We start from the raw sequence: 12,642 nt of genomic DNA, 5'->3' as shown, positions 1-12,642 counted from the left end.
AGATCACCATCGTTTAGTTCAGGGGGCTTCTTTTGTTCTTCCGACCTGGACTGTAATTTCAACAGATGCAAGTCTTACAGGTTGGGGAGCTGTGTGGGGGTCTCTGACGGCACAAGGGGTTTGGGAATCTCAGGAGGTAAGATTACCGATCAATATTTTGGAACTCCGTGCAATTTTCAGAGCTCTTCAGTCTTGGCCTTTTCTGAAGAGAGAGTCGTTCATTTGTTTTCAGACAGACAATGTCACAACTGTGTCATACATCAATCATCAAGGAGGGACTCACAGTCCTCTGGCTATGAAAGAAGTATCTCGAATTCTGGTTTGGGCGGAATCCAGCTCCTGTCTAATCTCTGCGGTTCATTTCCCAGGTATAGACAATTAGGAAGCGGATTATCTCAGTCATCAAACGTTGTATCCGGGCGAATGGTCTCTTCACCCAGAGGTATTTCTTCAGATTGTTCAAATGTGGGAACTTCCAGAAATAGATCTGATGGTTTCTCATCTAAACAAGAAACTTCCCAGGTATCTGTTCAGACCCCAGGATCCTCAGGCGGAGGCAGTGAATGCATTATCACTTCCTTGGAAGTATCATCCTGCCTATATCTCTCCGCCTCTAGTTCTTCTTCCAAGAGTAATCTCCAAGATTCTGAAGGAATGCTCGTTTGTTCTGCTGGTAGCTCCAGCATGGACGGATTCTTTTTCGGATGGCCTTTTGCCAACCGTGGGCTCTTCCGTTAAGACCAGACCTTCTGTCGCAAGGTCCTTTTTTTCCATCAGGATCTCAAATCTTTAAATTTAAGGGTATGGAGATTGAACGCTTGATTCTTGGTCAGAGGTTTCTCTGACTCTGTGATCAATACTATGTTACAGGCTCGTAAATCTGTATCTAGAGAGATATATTATAGAGTCTGGAAGACTTATATTTCTTAGTGTCTTCTCATCATTTTTCCTGGCATTCTTTTAGAATTCCGAGAATTTTTTTATAGTTTCTTCAGGATGGTTTAGATAAAGGTTTGTCCGCAAGTTCCTTGACAGGACAAATCTCTGCCTTTTCTGTTCGTTTTCACAGAAAGATTGCTAATCTTCCTGATATTCATTGTTTTGTACAAGACTTGGTTCGTATAAAACCTGTCATTCAGTCAATTTCTCCTCCTTGGAGTTTGAATTTGGTTCTGGGGGCTCTTTTAGCTCCTCCTTTTGAACCCATGCATTCATTTGGACATTAAACTTCTTTCTTGGAAAGTTTTGTTTCTTTTGGCCATCGCTTCTGCCAGAAGAGTCTCTGAATTATCTGCTCTTTCTTGTGAGTCTCCTTTTCTGATTTTTCATCAGGATAGGGCGGTGTTGCGAACTTCTTTTATTTTTTCCTAAGGTTGTGTATTCTAACATTAGTAGAGAAATTGTGGTTCCTTCATTATGTCCTAATCCTAAGAATTCTAAGGAGAAATCATTGCATTCTTTGGATGTTGTTAGAGCTTTGTTATATTATGTTGAACCTACTAAGTCTTTCCGAAAGACTTCTAGTCTATTTTTCATCTTTTCTGGTTCTAGAAAAAGCCAGAAAGCTTCTGCTATTTCTTTGGCATCTTGGTTGAAATCTTTAATTCATCATGCCTATGTCGAGTCGGGTAAAACTCCGCCTCAAAGGATTAAAGCTCATTCTACTAGGTCAGTTTCTACTTCCTGGGCGTTTAGGAATGAAGCTTCAGTTGATCAGATTTGCAAAGCAGCAACTTGGTGCTCTTTGCATACTTTTACTAAATTCTACCATTTTGATGTGTTTTCTTCTTCTGAAGCAGTTTTTGGTAGAAAAGTACTTCAGGCAGCGGTTTCAGTTTGAATCTTCTGCTTATGTTTTCATTAAACTTTATTTTGGGTGTGGATTATTTTCAGCAGGAATTGGCTGTCTTTATTTTATCCCTCCCTCTCTAGTGACTCTTGCGTGGAAAGATCCACATCTTGGGTAGTCATTATCCCATACGTCACTAGCTCATGGACTCTTGCTAATTACATGAAAGAAAACATAATTTATGTAAGAACTTACCTGATAAATTCATTTCTTTCATATTAGCAAGAGTCCATGAGGCCCACCCTTTTTGTGGTGGTTATGATTTTTTTGTATAAAGCACAATTATTCCAATTCCTTATTTTATATGCTTTCGCACTTTTTTCTTATCACCCCACTTCTTGGCTATTCGTTAAACTGATTTGTGGGTGTGGTGAGGGGTGTATTTATAGGCATTTTAAGGTTTGGGAAACTTTGCCCCTCCTGGTAGGAATGTATATCCCATACGTCACTAGCTCATGGACTCTTGCTAATATGAAAGAAATGAATTTATCAGGTAAGTTCTTACATAAATTATGTTTTTTGAGAGCAAGACATGCAGATGCATGTGTGAGGATCTGAAAGTAGCTGGAAAAGTTTCTAGAAGGCGTCACTTGGCTCAGGTTCCGTTATTTTAAGGGTTAAAGCTCTGAAAATTGGTGTGCAATACTCTTAATGCTTTAAGACACTGTGGTGGTAATTTTTGAACAATTCCTTCATACTTTTTCACATATTCAGTAATAAAGTGTTTTCTGTTTAAAATTTAAAGAGACAGTAACGGTTTTGTTTTAAAACGTTTTTTGTGCTTTATTGACAAGTTTAAGCCTGTTTAACATGTCTGTGCCTTCGGATAAGCTATGTTCTATATGTATGAAAGCCAATGTGTCTCCCTATTTAAATTTGTGTGATAATTGTGCCATAGCGTCCAAACAAAGTAAGGACAGTACTGCCACAGATAATGAAATTGCCCAAGATGATTCCTCAGATGAGGGGAGTAAACATGATACTACATCATCTCCTACTGTGTCTACACCAGTTTTGCCCACGCAGGAGGCCCCTAGTACATCTAGCGCGCCAATGCTTATTACCATGCAACAATTGACGGCTGTAATGGATAACTCCATAGCAAATATTTTATCCAAAATGCCTACATATCAGAGAAAGCGCGATTGCTCTGTTTTAAACACTGAAGAGCAGGAGGGCGCTGATGATAATTGTTCTGTCATACCCTCACACCAATCTGAAGTGGCCATGAGGGAGGTTTTGTCAGATGGGGAAATTTCAGATTCAGGAAAAATTTCTCAACAAGCTGAACCTGATGTTGTGACATTTAAATTTAAATTAGAACATCTCCGCGCACTGCTTAAGGAGGTGTTATCTACTCTGGATGATTGTGACAACTTGGTCATTCCAGAGAAATTATGCAAGATGGACAAGTTCCTAGAGGTTCCGGTGCACCCCGACGCTTTTCCTATACCCAAGCGGGTGGCGGACATAGTGAATAAGGAGTGGGAAAAGCCCGGCATACCTTTTGTCCCCCCCCCCCTATATTTAAGAAATTATTTCCTATGGTCGACCCCAGAAAGGACTTATGGCAGACAGTCCCTAAGGTCGAGGGGGCAGTTTCTACTCTAAACAAGCGCACTACTATTCCTATCGAGGATAGTTGTGCTTTCAAAGATCCTATGGATAAAAAATTGGAGGGTTTGCTTAAAAGGATTTTTGTACAGCAAGGTTATCTTCTACAACCCATTTCGTGCATTGTTCCTGTCACTACAGCAGCGTGGTTCTGGTTCGAGGAACTAGAAAAGTCGCTCAGTAGAGAGACTCCATATGAGGAGGTTATGGACAGAGTTAACGCACTTAAGTTGGCTAACTCTTTTATTTTAGATGCCGCTTTGCAATTAGCTAGATTAGCGGCGAAAAATTCAGGGTTTGCAATCGTGGCACGCAGAGCGCTTTGGCTAAAGTCTTGGTCAGCGGATGTGTCATCCAAGACAAAATTGCTTAACATCCCTTTCAAAGGTAAAACTCTATTTGGACCAGAATTGAAAGAGATTATCTCAGACATCACTGGGGGAAAGGGCCACGCCCTTCCACAAGATAGGCCTTTCAAGGCCAAGAATAAGTCTAATTTTCGTTCCTTTCGCAATTTCAGGAACGGACCGGCCTCTAATTCTGCATCCTCTAAGCAAGAGGGTAATGCCTCACAACCCAAACCAGCCTGGAAACCGATGCAAGGCTGGAACAAGGGTAAGCAGGCCAAGAAGCCTGCTGCTAACAAAACAGCATGAAGGAGTAGCCCCCGATCCGGGACCGGATCTAGTAGGGGGCAGACTCTCTCTCTTTGCTCAGGCTTGGGCAAGAGATGTTCAGGATCCCTGGGCACTAGAAATAGTTTCTCAGGGTTATCTTCTGGAATTCAGGGAACTACCCCCAAGGGGAAGGTTCCACATGTCTCACTTATCCTTAAACCAAATAAAGAGACAGGCGTTCTTACATTGTGTAGAAGACCTGTTAAAGATGGGAGTGATACACCCAGTTCCAATAAAGGAACAAGGAATGGGATTTTATTCAAATCTGTTCGTAGTTCCCAAAAAGAGGGAACTTGCAGACCAATTTTGGATTTGAAGATCCTAAACAAATTTCTCAGGGTACCATCGTTCAAGATGGAAACCATTCGAACGATTCTACCCACTATCCAGGAAGGTCAATTTATGACTACCGTGGATCTAAAGGATGCGTACCTACATATTCCTATCCACAAAGAACATCATCAGTTCCTAAGGTTCGCCTTTCTGGACAAACATTACCAGTTTGTGGCCCTCCCATTCGGGTTAGCCACTGCTCCAAGGATTTTCACAAAGGTACTAGGGTCCCTTCTAGCGGTTCTAAGACAGAGGGGCATTGCAGTAGTACCTTACTTGGAGGACATTCTAATACAAGCGTCGTCCCTGTCAAAAGCAAAGGCTCATACAGACATCGTTCTGGCCTTTCTCAGATCACACGGATGGAAGGTGAACATAGAAAAAAGTTCTCTGTCTCCGTCAACAAGAGTTCCCTTCTTGGGAACAATAATAGATTCCTTAGAAATGAGGATTTTTCTGACAGAGGTCAGAAAGTCAAAACTTCTAAGCACTTGTCAAGTTCTTCATTCTGTTCCACGTCCTTCCATAGTGCAGTACATGGAAGTAGTAGGGTTGATGGTTGCAGCAATGGACATAGTTCCTTTTGCACGAATTCATCTAAGACTATTACAACTGTGCATGCTGAAACAGTGGAATGGGGACTATACAGACTTGTCTCCAATGATTCAAGTAGATCAGAAGACCAGAGATTCACTCCGTTGGTGGCTGACCCTGGACCATCTATCCCAGGGAATGAGCTTCCGCAGACCAGAGTGGGTCATTGTCACGACCGACGCCAGTCTAGTGGGCTGGGGCGCGGTCTGGGAATCTCTGAAAGCTCAGGGACTATGGTCTCGGGAAGAGTCTCTTCTCCCGATAAACATTCTGGAACTAAGAGCGATCTTCAATGCTCTCAGGGCTTGGCCTCAGCTAGCAAAGGCCAGATTCATAAGATTCCAATCAGACAACATGACGACCGTTGCGTATATCAATCATCAGGGGGGAACAAGGAGTTCCCTGGCGATGAAAGAAGTGACCAAAATAATTCAATGGGCGGAGGATCACTCCTGCCACCTATCTGCGATCCACATCCCAGGTGTGGAAAACTGGGAAGCGGATTATCTGAGTCGTCAGACATTCCATCCGGGGGAGTGGGAACTCCACCCGGAGATCTTTGCCCAACTAACTCAATTATGGGGCATTCCAGACATGGATCTGATGGCGTCTCGTCAGAACTTCAAGGTTTCTTGCTACGGGTCCAGATCCAGGGATCCCAAGGCGACTCTAGTAGATGCACTAGTAGCACCTTGGACCTTCAACCTAGCTTATGTATTTCCACCGTTTCCTCTCATTCCCAGGCTGGTAGCCAGGATCAAACAGGAGAGGGCCTCGGTGATCTTGATAGCTCCTGCGTGGCCACGCAGGACTTGGTATGCAGACCTGGTGAATATGTCATCGGTTCCACCATGGAAGCTACCTTTGAGACAGGACCTTCTTGTTCAGGGTCCATTCGAACATCCAAATCTGGTCTCCCTCCAGCTGACGGCTTGGAGATTGAACGCTTGATTCTATCAAAGCGTGGGTTTTCAGATTCTGTGATAGATACTCTGGTTCAGGCCAGAAAACCGGTAACTAGAAAGATTTACCATCAAATATGGAAAAGATATATCTGTTGGTGTGAATCCAAAGGATTCCCATGGAATAAGATAAAAATTCCTAAGATTCTCTCCTTTCTACAAGAAGGTTTGGAGAAATGATTATCTGCAAGTTCTCTAAAGGGACAGATCTCTGCTTTATCTGTCTTACTACACAAAAGACTGGCAGCTGTGCCAGATGTTCAAGCATTTGTTCAGGCTCTGGTTAGGATCAAGCCTGTTTACAGACCTTTGACTCCTCCCTGGAGTCTAAATTTAGTTCTTTCAGTTCTTCAAGGGGTTCCGTTTGAACCTTTACATTCCATAGATATTAAGTTACTATCTTGGAAAGTTTTGTTTTTGGTTGCTATTTCTTCTGCTAGAAGAGTTTCAGAGTTATCTGCTCTGCAGTGTTCTCCGCCCTATATGGTGTTCCATGCAGATATGGTGGTTTTGCGTACTAAGCCTGGTTTTCTTCCAAAGGTTGTTTCTAACAAGAATATTAACCAGGAGATAGTTGTACCTTCTTTATGTCCGAATCCAGTTTCAAAGAAGGAACGTTTGTTACACAATTTGGACGTAGTCCGTGCTCTAAAATTCTATTTAGAGGCTACAAAAGATTTCTATTATGGTAAAAGGAGAGGTCAAAAAGCGACTTCTACCTCTCTTTCCTTTTGGCTTAAAAGCATCATCCGATTGGCTTATGAGACTGCCGGACGGCAGCCTCCTGAAAGAATCACAGCTCACTCCACTAGGGCTGTGGCTTCCACATGGGCCTTCAAGAACGAGGCTTCTGTTGACCAGATATGTAAGGCAGTGACTTGGTCTTCACTGCACACTTTTGCCAAATTTTACAAATTTGATACTTTTGCTTCTTCGGAGGCTATTTTTGGGAGAAAGGTTTTGCAAGCCGTGGTGCCTTCCGTTTAGGTAACCTGATTTGCTCCCTCCCTTCATCCGTGTCCTAAAGCTTTGGTATTGGTTCCCACAAGTAAGGATGACGCCGTGGACCGGACACACCAATGTTGGAGAAAACAGAATTTATGCTTACCTGATAAATTACTTTCTCCAACGGTGTGTCCGCTCCACGGCCCGCCCTGTTTTTTTAATCAGGTCTGATGAATTATTTTCTCTAACTACAGTCACCACGGTACCATATGGTTTCTCCTATATTTTTCCTCCTGTCCGTCGGTCGAATGACTGGGGTGGGCGGAGCCTAGGAGGGACTATATGGCCAGCTTTGCTGGGACTCTTTGCCATTTCCTGTTGGGGAAGAGATATTCCCACAAGTAAGGATGACGCCGTGGACCGGACACACCGTTGGAGAAAGTAATTTATCAGGTAAGCATAAATTCTGTTTTTGTAACTTTTTTTTTTTGTGTGCAAATTTTCTCTCCATTTAAACATACTTTCTTTAATACCAACTTCTAAAGCTTCATTTTCTGAAACTTCTTTATTCTATTTTCTTGCAATCCTCTTTTCCTTAATACGAAAAAAAAAAGATATATATTACAATACTTAATATTTTTTAGAGGAAAAGGTGCCCAGGGTTACTTAAAGACTTGGTAAAATGCTAATTTTATTTATTTTTATATTTAAGGTCCGACAAAACAGCCCATCTCCCACTGCTTTAATTTTTGGGGACCATCTTATTACTCCAACAAAGCAGTTATCATATAAACTTATCCAGGTAAGTGTTTGAGTCCACAAAATTATAACTCTTTGCTAAGTGTTAGTATCACTACAGATAAATGTTTATTTACTTGAGTGATAATCTTCATATTTATTATAGACAAATGTCTAATCTTGAAATGTAACAAAGCTTGTAGAAAAATATTCATCATGAAGCCAATATGTGAAATTACTTATCAAGGTGCTGCTTTAGGTAAATACATTGCACCATTGCAGAGGTTGCATTACAGGATCTTTTGCTGGGCGTGATAAGCACATTACCAAGTTTCTCAGAGAAACCCTGCAGTAAAGCAAGCATTAAAGGACCAGTAAATACAGTAAAATTGCTAAATCAACAAATACCTGATAACAAAATGATGCAATAGCACTTAGTCAGAACTTCAAGTGAGTAGTAGATTTTTTTTTTCTGACCAATTTCAAAGTTATGTCTTTTTCCACCACTCCTGTATCATGTGACAGCCATCAGCCAATCACAAATGCATATACATATATTCTGTGAATTCATGCACATGCTCCGTAGGAACTGGTGACTCAAAAAGTGTAAATATAAAAAGACTGCACATTTTGTTAAAGAAGTAAATTTGAAAGTTGCATGCTCTATCCTGAAAAATGAATGTTTATTTTTGACTTGTGTCCCTTTAAATGATCTGGAATTCCTTAACACATTGTATTCATTGTGGAGCATGCTGCATAAGGTTGTTGCATTCATTTAATTAGAACTGATATTGTTGCTTTTGTAGGAAAGCAGTCACAGTTGCTTTATGAGCTAGGTTTGGGTGGCACCAGTGCACAAGTGCTGGAGGAGACCCATAGCAGGCCGTTTATTAGTGCAGCTTGCCAGTCTATCTCTCGCCTCAAAATCATAATACAGGGCAGCATGTATATTATTACGGTTCCTTACTACTGAGTTCCCTTGGCAGGGCCCAAACAAAAAAATATTGCACCAGGACCCTCTGTTGCGTAGATACTCTACTGGGTGGCAGCATATCCTTAGACACAGCTATCCAGCCACATTTCTTTCATAAAGGTGGTAAGAGTTCACGATCCATTACTCCTGGGAATTACCTTCCCTGCCACTAGGAGGAGGCAAAGATTCCCAAATCCCAAGAGCTCTATATAACCGATCTCACCTCTAAAGTAGATAGTCTTATCTTTGCCTATGCTGGAGGAAGGTAGAGTGTCAAGATGTGCAAATGATTTCTACATTGAGATGGGTTCTCAGTTTGATCTGAGGCCTATTTCCCCTAAGTATATAGTCAGAGGGAAATTAAGAAATACAGGTTGTGACTCAATTTTTCTTTCCCGTGAGAATTTTAGTCACTGGCCTCCCACGGATGTCGCAGGGACTTGTCTTTTGCCTCTTTTTACTGGGTCTACAGATTACTCATATATTTTGTCCTCTGCTAATATGTTTTCAGTACTGGACTGGTTTCCTGATAGTACTGGTAATTATTGTTAACCTTCTATTTGGGCAAGCTTATATATTTCCTTGAAACAGATTATTGTAATACCCCTGATTTATTTGAAGAGCTTATTGGCATTTTGTCATATAGACTTTATAGGGGGTGGGCATGTTTTTAATTAATATGTTACCCCCTCAGAAATTCAAACCTTTTAATTTTTTTGGCTCCTATGTTCGGGTTCGCAGGTGCACGCATGCTCATTTTGGAGCATTTTTCTCTACTTATGAGCCTTTGTTGCGCATCCTCCTATAGTCAGTGCACTTTTTTTTTTATGAAGCATTCTTACAGCTCTTATTTATAATTGTATTATGGAAACTTCAGATACTTTAGCTTCCAAAGTAGGAAAGAATTGGAACGCTTTTACTACTTATGTCAAATGTGTTTATTATAATCAAGCTGAATTATCTGTTCCAGCATATTTGTGATACTTTCTCTTGTTAAGTGTATCCAGTCCACGGATCATCCATTACTTGTGGGATATTCTCCTTCCCAACAGGAAGTTGCAAGAGGATCACCCACAGCAGAGCTGCTATATAGCTCCTCCCCTAATTGTCATATCCAGTCATTCTCTTGCAAGCCTCAACCAAGATGGAGGTCGTAAGAGGAGTGTGGTGTTTTATACTTAGTTTATTCTTCAATCAAAAGTGTGTTATTTTTAAATGGTGCCGGAGTGTACTGTTTATCTCAGGCAGAATTTAGAAGAAGAATCTGCCTGCGTTTTCTATGATCTTAGCAGAAGTAACTAAGATCCATGGCTGTTCTCACATATTCTGAGGAGTGAGGTAACTTCAGAGAGGGAATGGCGTGCAGGTTTTCCTGCAATAAGGTATGTGCAGTTAAATATTTTTCTAGGGATGGAATGATACCGAAGTAATGTAAGTAAAGCCTTAAATGCAGTGATAGCGACTGGTATAAGGCTTATTAATTGAGATACATACTCTTATAAAAATGTAATATAAAACGTTTGCTGGCATGTTTAATCATTTTTATATGTATTTGGTGATAAAACTTATTGGGGCCTAGTTTTTTTCCACATGGCTGGCTTGAATTTTGCCTAGAAACAGTTTCCTTAGGCTTTCCACTGTTGCAATATGAGTGGGAAGGGCCTATTTTAGTGCTTTTCTGTGCAGATAAAAATACTGACAGAGACATCCAGCTTCTTCCTGCATGTTCCAGGACTTCTCTGGAGGGCTCAAAAGGCTTCAAAGTCGTTTTTGAGGGAGGTAAAAAGCCACAGTAGAGCTGTGGCAGTTGTTGTGACTGTTTGAAAAAAAAAAAAAAAACATTTTTGTCTTTTATTATTCAGTTTTGGGTATTAAGGGGTTAATCATCCATTTGCAAGTGGATGCAATGCTCTGCTAACTTGTTACATACACTGTAAAAATTTTGTTGGTGTAACTGCCTTTTTTCACTGTTATTTCAAATTTTGACAAAATTTGTGTTTCTTAAAGGTGCAGTAACGTTTTTTATATTGCTTGTAAACTTGTTTAAAGTGTTTTCCAAGCTTGCTAGTCTCATTGCTAGTCTGTTTAAACATGTCTGACACAGAGGAAACTACTTGTTCATTATGTTTGAAAGCCATGGTGGAGCCCCATAGGAGAATGTGTACTAAATGTATTGATTTCACCTTAAACAGTAAAGATCAGTCTTTGACTATAAAAGAAATATCACCAGAAGATTCTGACGAGGGGGAAGTTATGCCGACTAACTCTCCCCACGTGTCAGACCCTTCGCCTCCCGGGGATGCACGCTAATATGGCGCCAATTACATCAGGGACGCCCATAGCGATTACCTTGCAGGACATGGCTGCAATCATGAATAATGCCCTGTCAGAGGTATTATCCAGGTTGCCTGAATTAAGAGGGAAGCGCGATTGCTCTGGGGTTAGGAGAAATACAGAGCGCGCAGATGCTGTAAGGGCCATGTCTGATACTGCGTCACAATATGCAGATCATGAGGACGGAGAGCTTCAGTCTGTGGGTGACATCTCTGATTCGGGGAAACCTGATTTAGAGATTTCTAATTTTAAATTTAAGCTTGAGAACCTCCGTGTGTTGCTTGGGGAGGTATTAGCTGCTCTGAATGACTGTAACACAGTTGCAGTACCAGAGAAATTGTGTAGGCAGGATAAATACTATGCGGTACCGGTGTGTACTGATGTTTTTCCTATACCTAAAAGGCTTACAGAAATTATTAGCAAGGAGTGGGATAGACCGGGTGTGCCTTTTTCCCCACCTCCTATATTTAGAAAAATGTTTCCAATAGACGCCACTACACGGGACTTATGGCAGACGGTCCCTAAGGTGGAGGGAGCAGTTTCTACTTTAGCAAAGCGTACCACTATCCCGGTTGAGCTTTTTCAGATCCAATGGATAAAAAATTGGAGGGTTACCTTAAGAAAATGTTTATTCAACAAGGTTTTATTTTACAGCCCCTTGCATGCATTGCGCCTGTCATGGCCGCGGCGGCATTCTGGTTTGAGGCCCTGGAAAAGGCCATCCATACAGCTCCATTGACTGAAATTATTGACAAGCTTAGAACACTTAAGCTAGCTAACTCATTTGTTTCTGATGCCATTGTTCATTTGACTAAACTAACGGCTAAGAATTCCGGATTCGCCATCCAGGCGCGTAGGGCGCTATGGCTTAAATCCTGGTCAGCTGACGTGACTTCGAAGTCTAAATTACTCAAGATTCCTTTTAAGGGGCAGACCTTATGCGGGCCTGGTTTGAAGGAAATTATTGCTGACATTACTGGAGGTAAGGGTCACACCCTTCCTCAGGACAGGGCCAAAGCAAAGGCCAAACAGTCTAATTTTCGTGCCTTTCGAAATTTCAAGGCAGGTGCAGCATCAACTTCCTCCGCTTCAAAACAAGAGGGAACTTTTGCTCAATCTAAGCAGGCCTGGAAACCTAACCAGTCCTGGAACAAAGGCAAGCAGGCCAGAAAGCCTGCTGCTGCCTCCAAGACAGCATGAAGGAACGGCCCCCTATCCGGTGACGGATCTAATAGGGGGCAGACTTTCTCTCTTTGCCCAGGCGTGGGCAAGAGATGTTCAGGATCCCTGGGCGTTGGAGATCATATCTCAGGGATATCTTCTGGACTTCAAAGCTTCTCCTCCACAAGGGAGATTTCATCTTTCAAGGCTATCTGCAAATCAGATAAAGAGGCATTCCTGCGCTGTGTGCAAGACCTCCTAGTTATGGGAGTGATCCATCCAGTTCCGTGGACGGAACAAGGACAGGGTTTTTATTCGAATCTGTTTGTGGTTCCCAAAAAAGAGGGAACCTTCAGACCAATTTTGGATTTAAAGATCTTAAACAAATTCCTCAGAGTTCCATCTTTCAAAATGGAAACTATTCGGACCATCCTACCCATGATCCAAGAAGGTCAGTACATC

General features: G+C 41.7%; 1 protein-coding gene across 1 annotated transcript in view; it reads left to right on the top strand.

Moving 5' to 3' along the window:
- TLK1 (tousled like kinase 1) overlaps positions 1-12,642 on the top strand; it is a 725,439-nt gene that overhangs the window by 461,707 nt on the left and 251,090 nt on the right. Inside the window, 1 exon segment of the mRNA XM_053698426.1 lies at positions 7,687-7,776. Coding sequence (XP_053554401.1) covers positions 7,687-7,776 — 90 coding nt within the window.

The sequence above is a fragment of the Bombina bombina genome, chromosome 1 (assembly GCF_027579735.1).
Source record: "Bombina bombina isolate aBomBom1 chromosome 1, aBomBom1.pri, whole genome shotgun sequence".
NCBI lineage: Eukaryota > Metazoa > Chordata > Amphibia > Anura > Bombinatoridae > Bombina > Bombina bombina.
The sequence above is the reverse complement of the archived record's forward strand: the minus strand, read 5'-3'. Positions and strand labels throughout refer to the sequence as shown.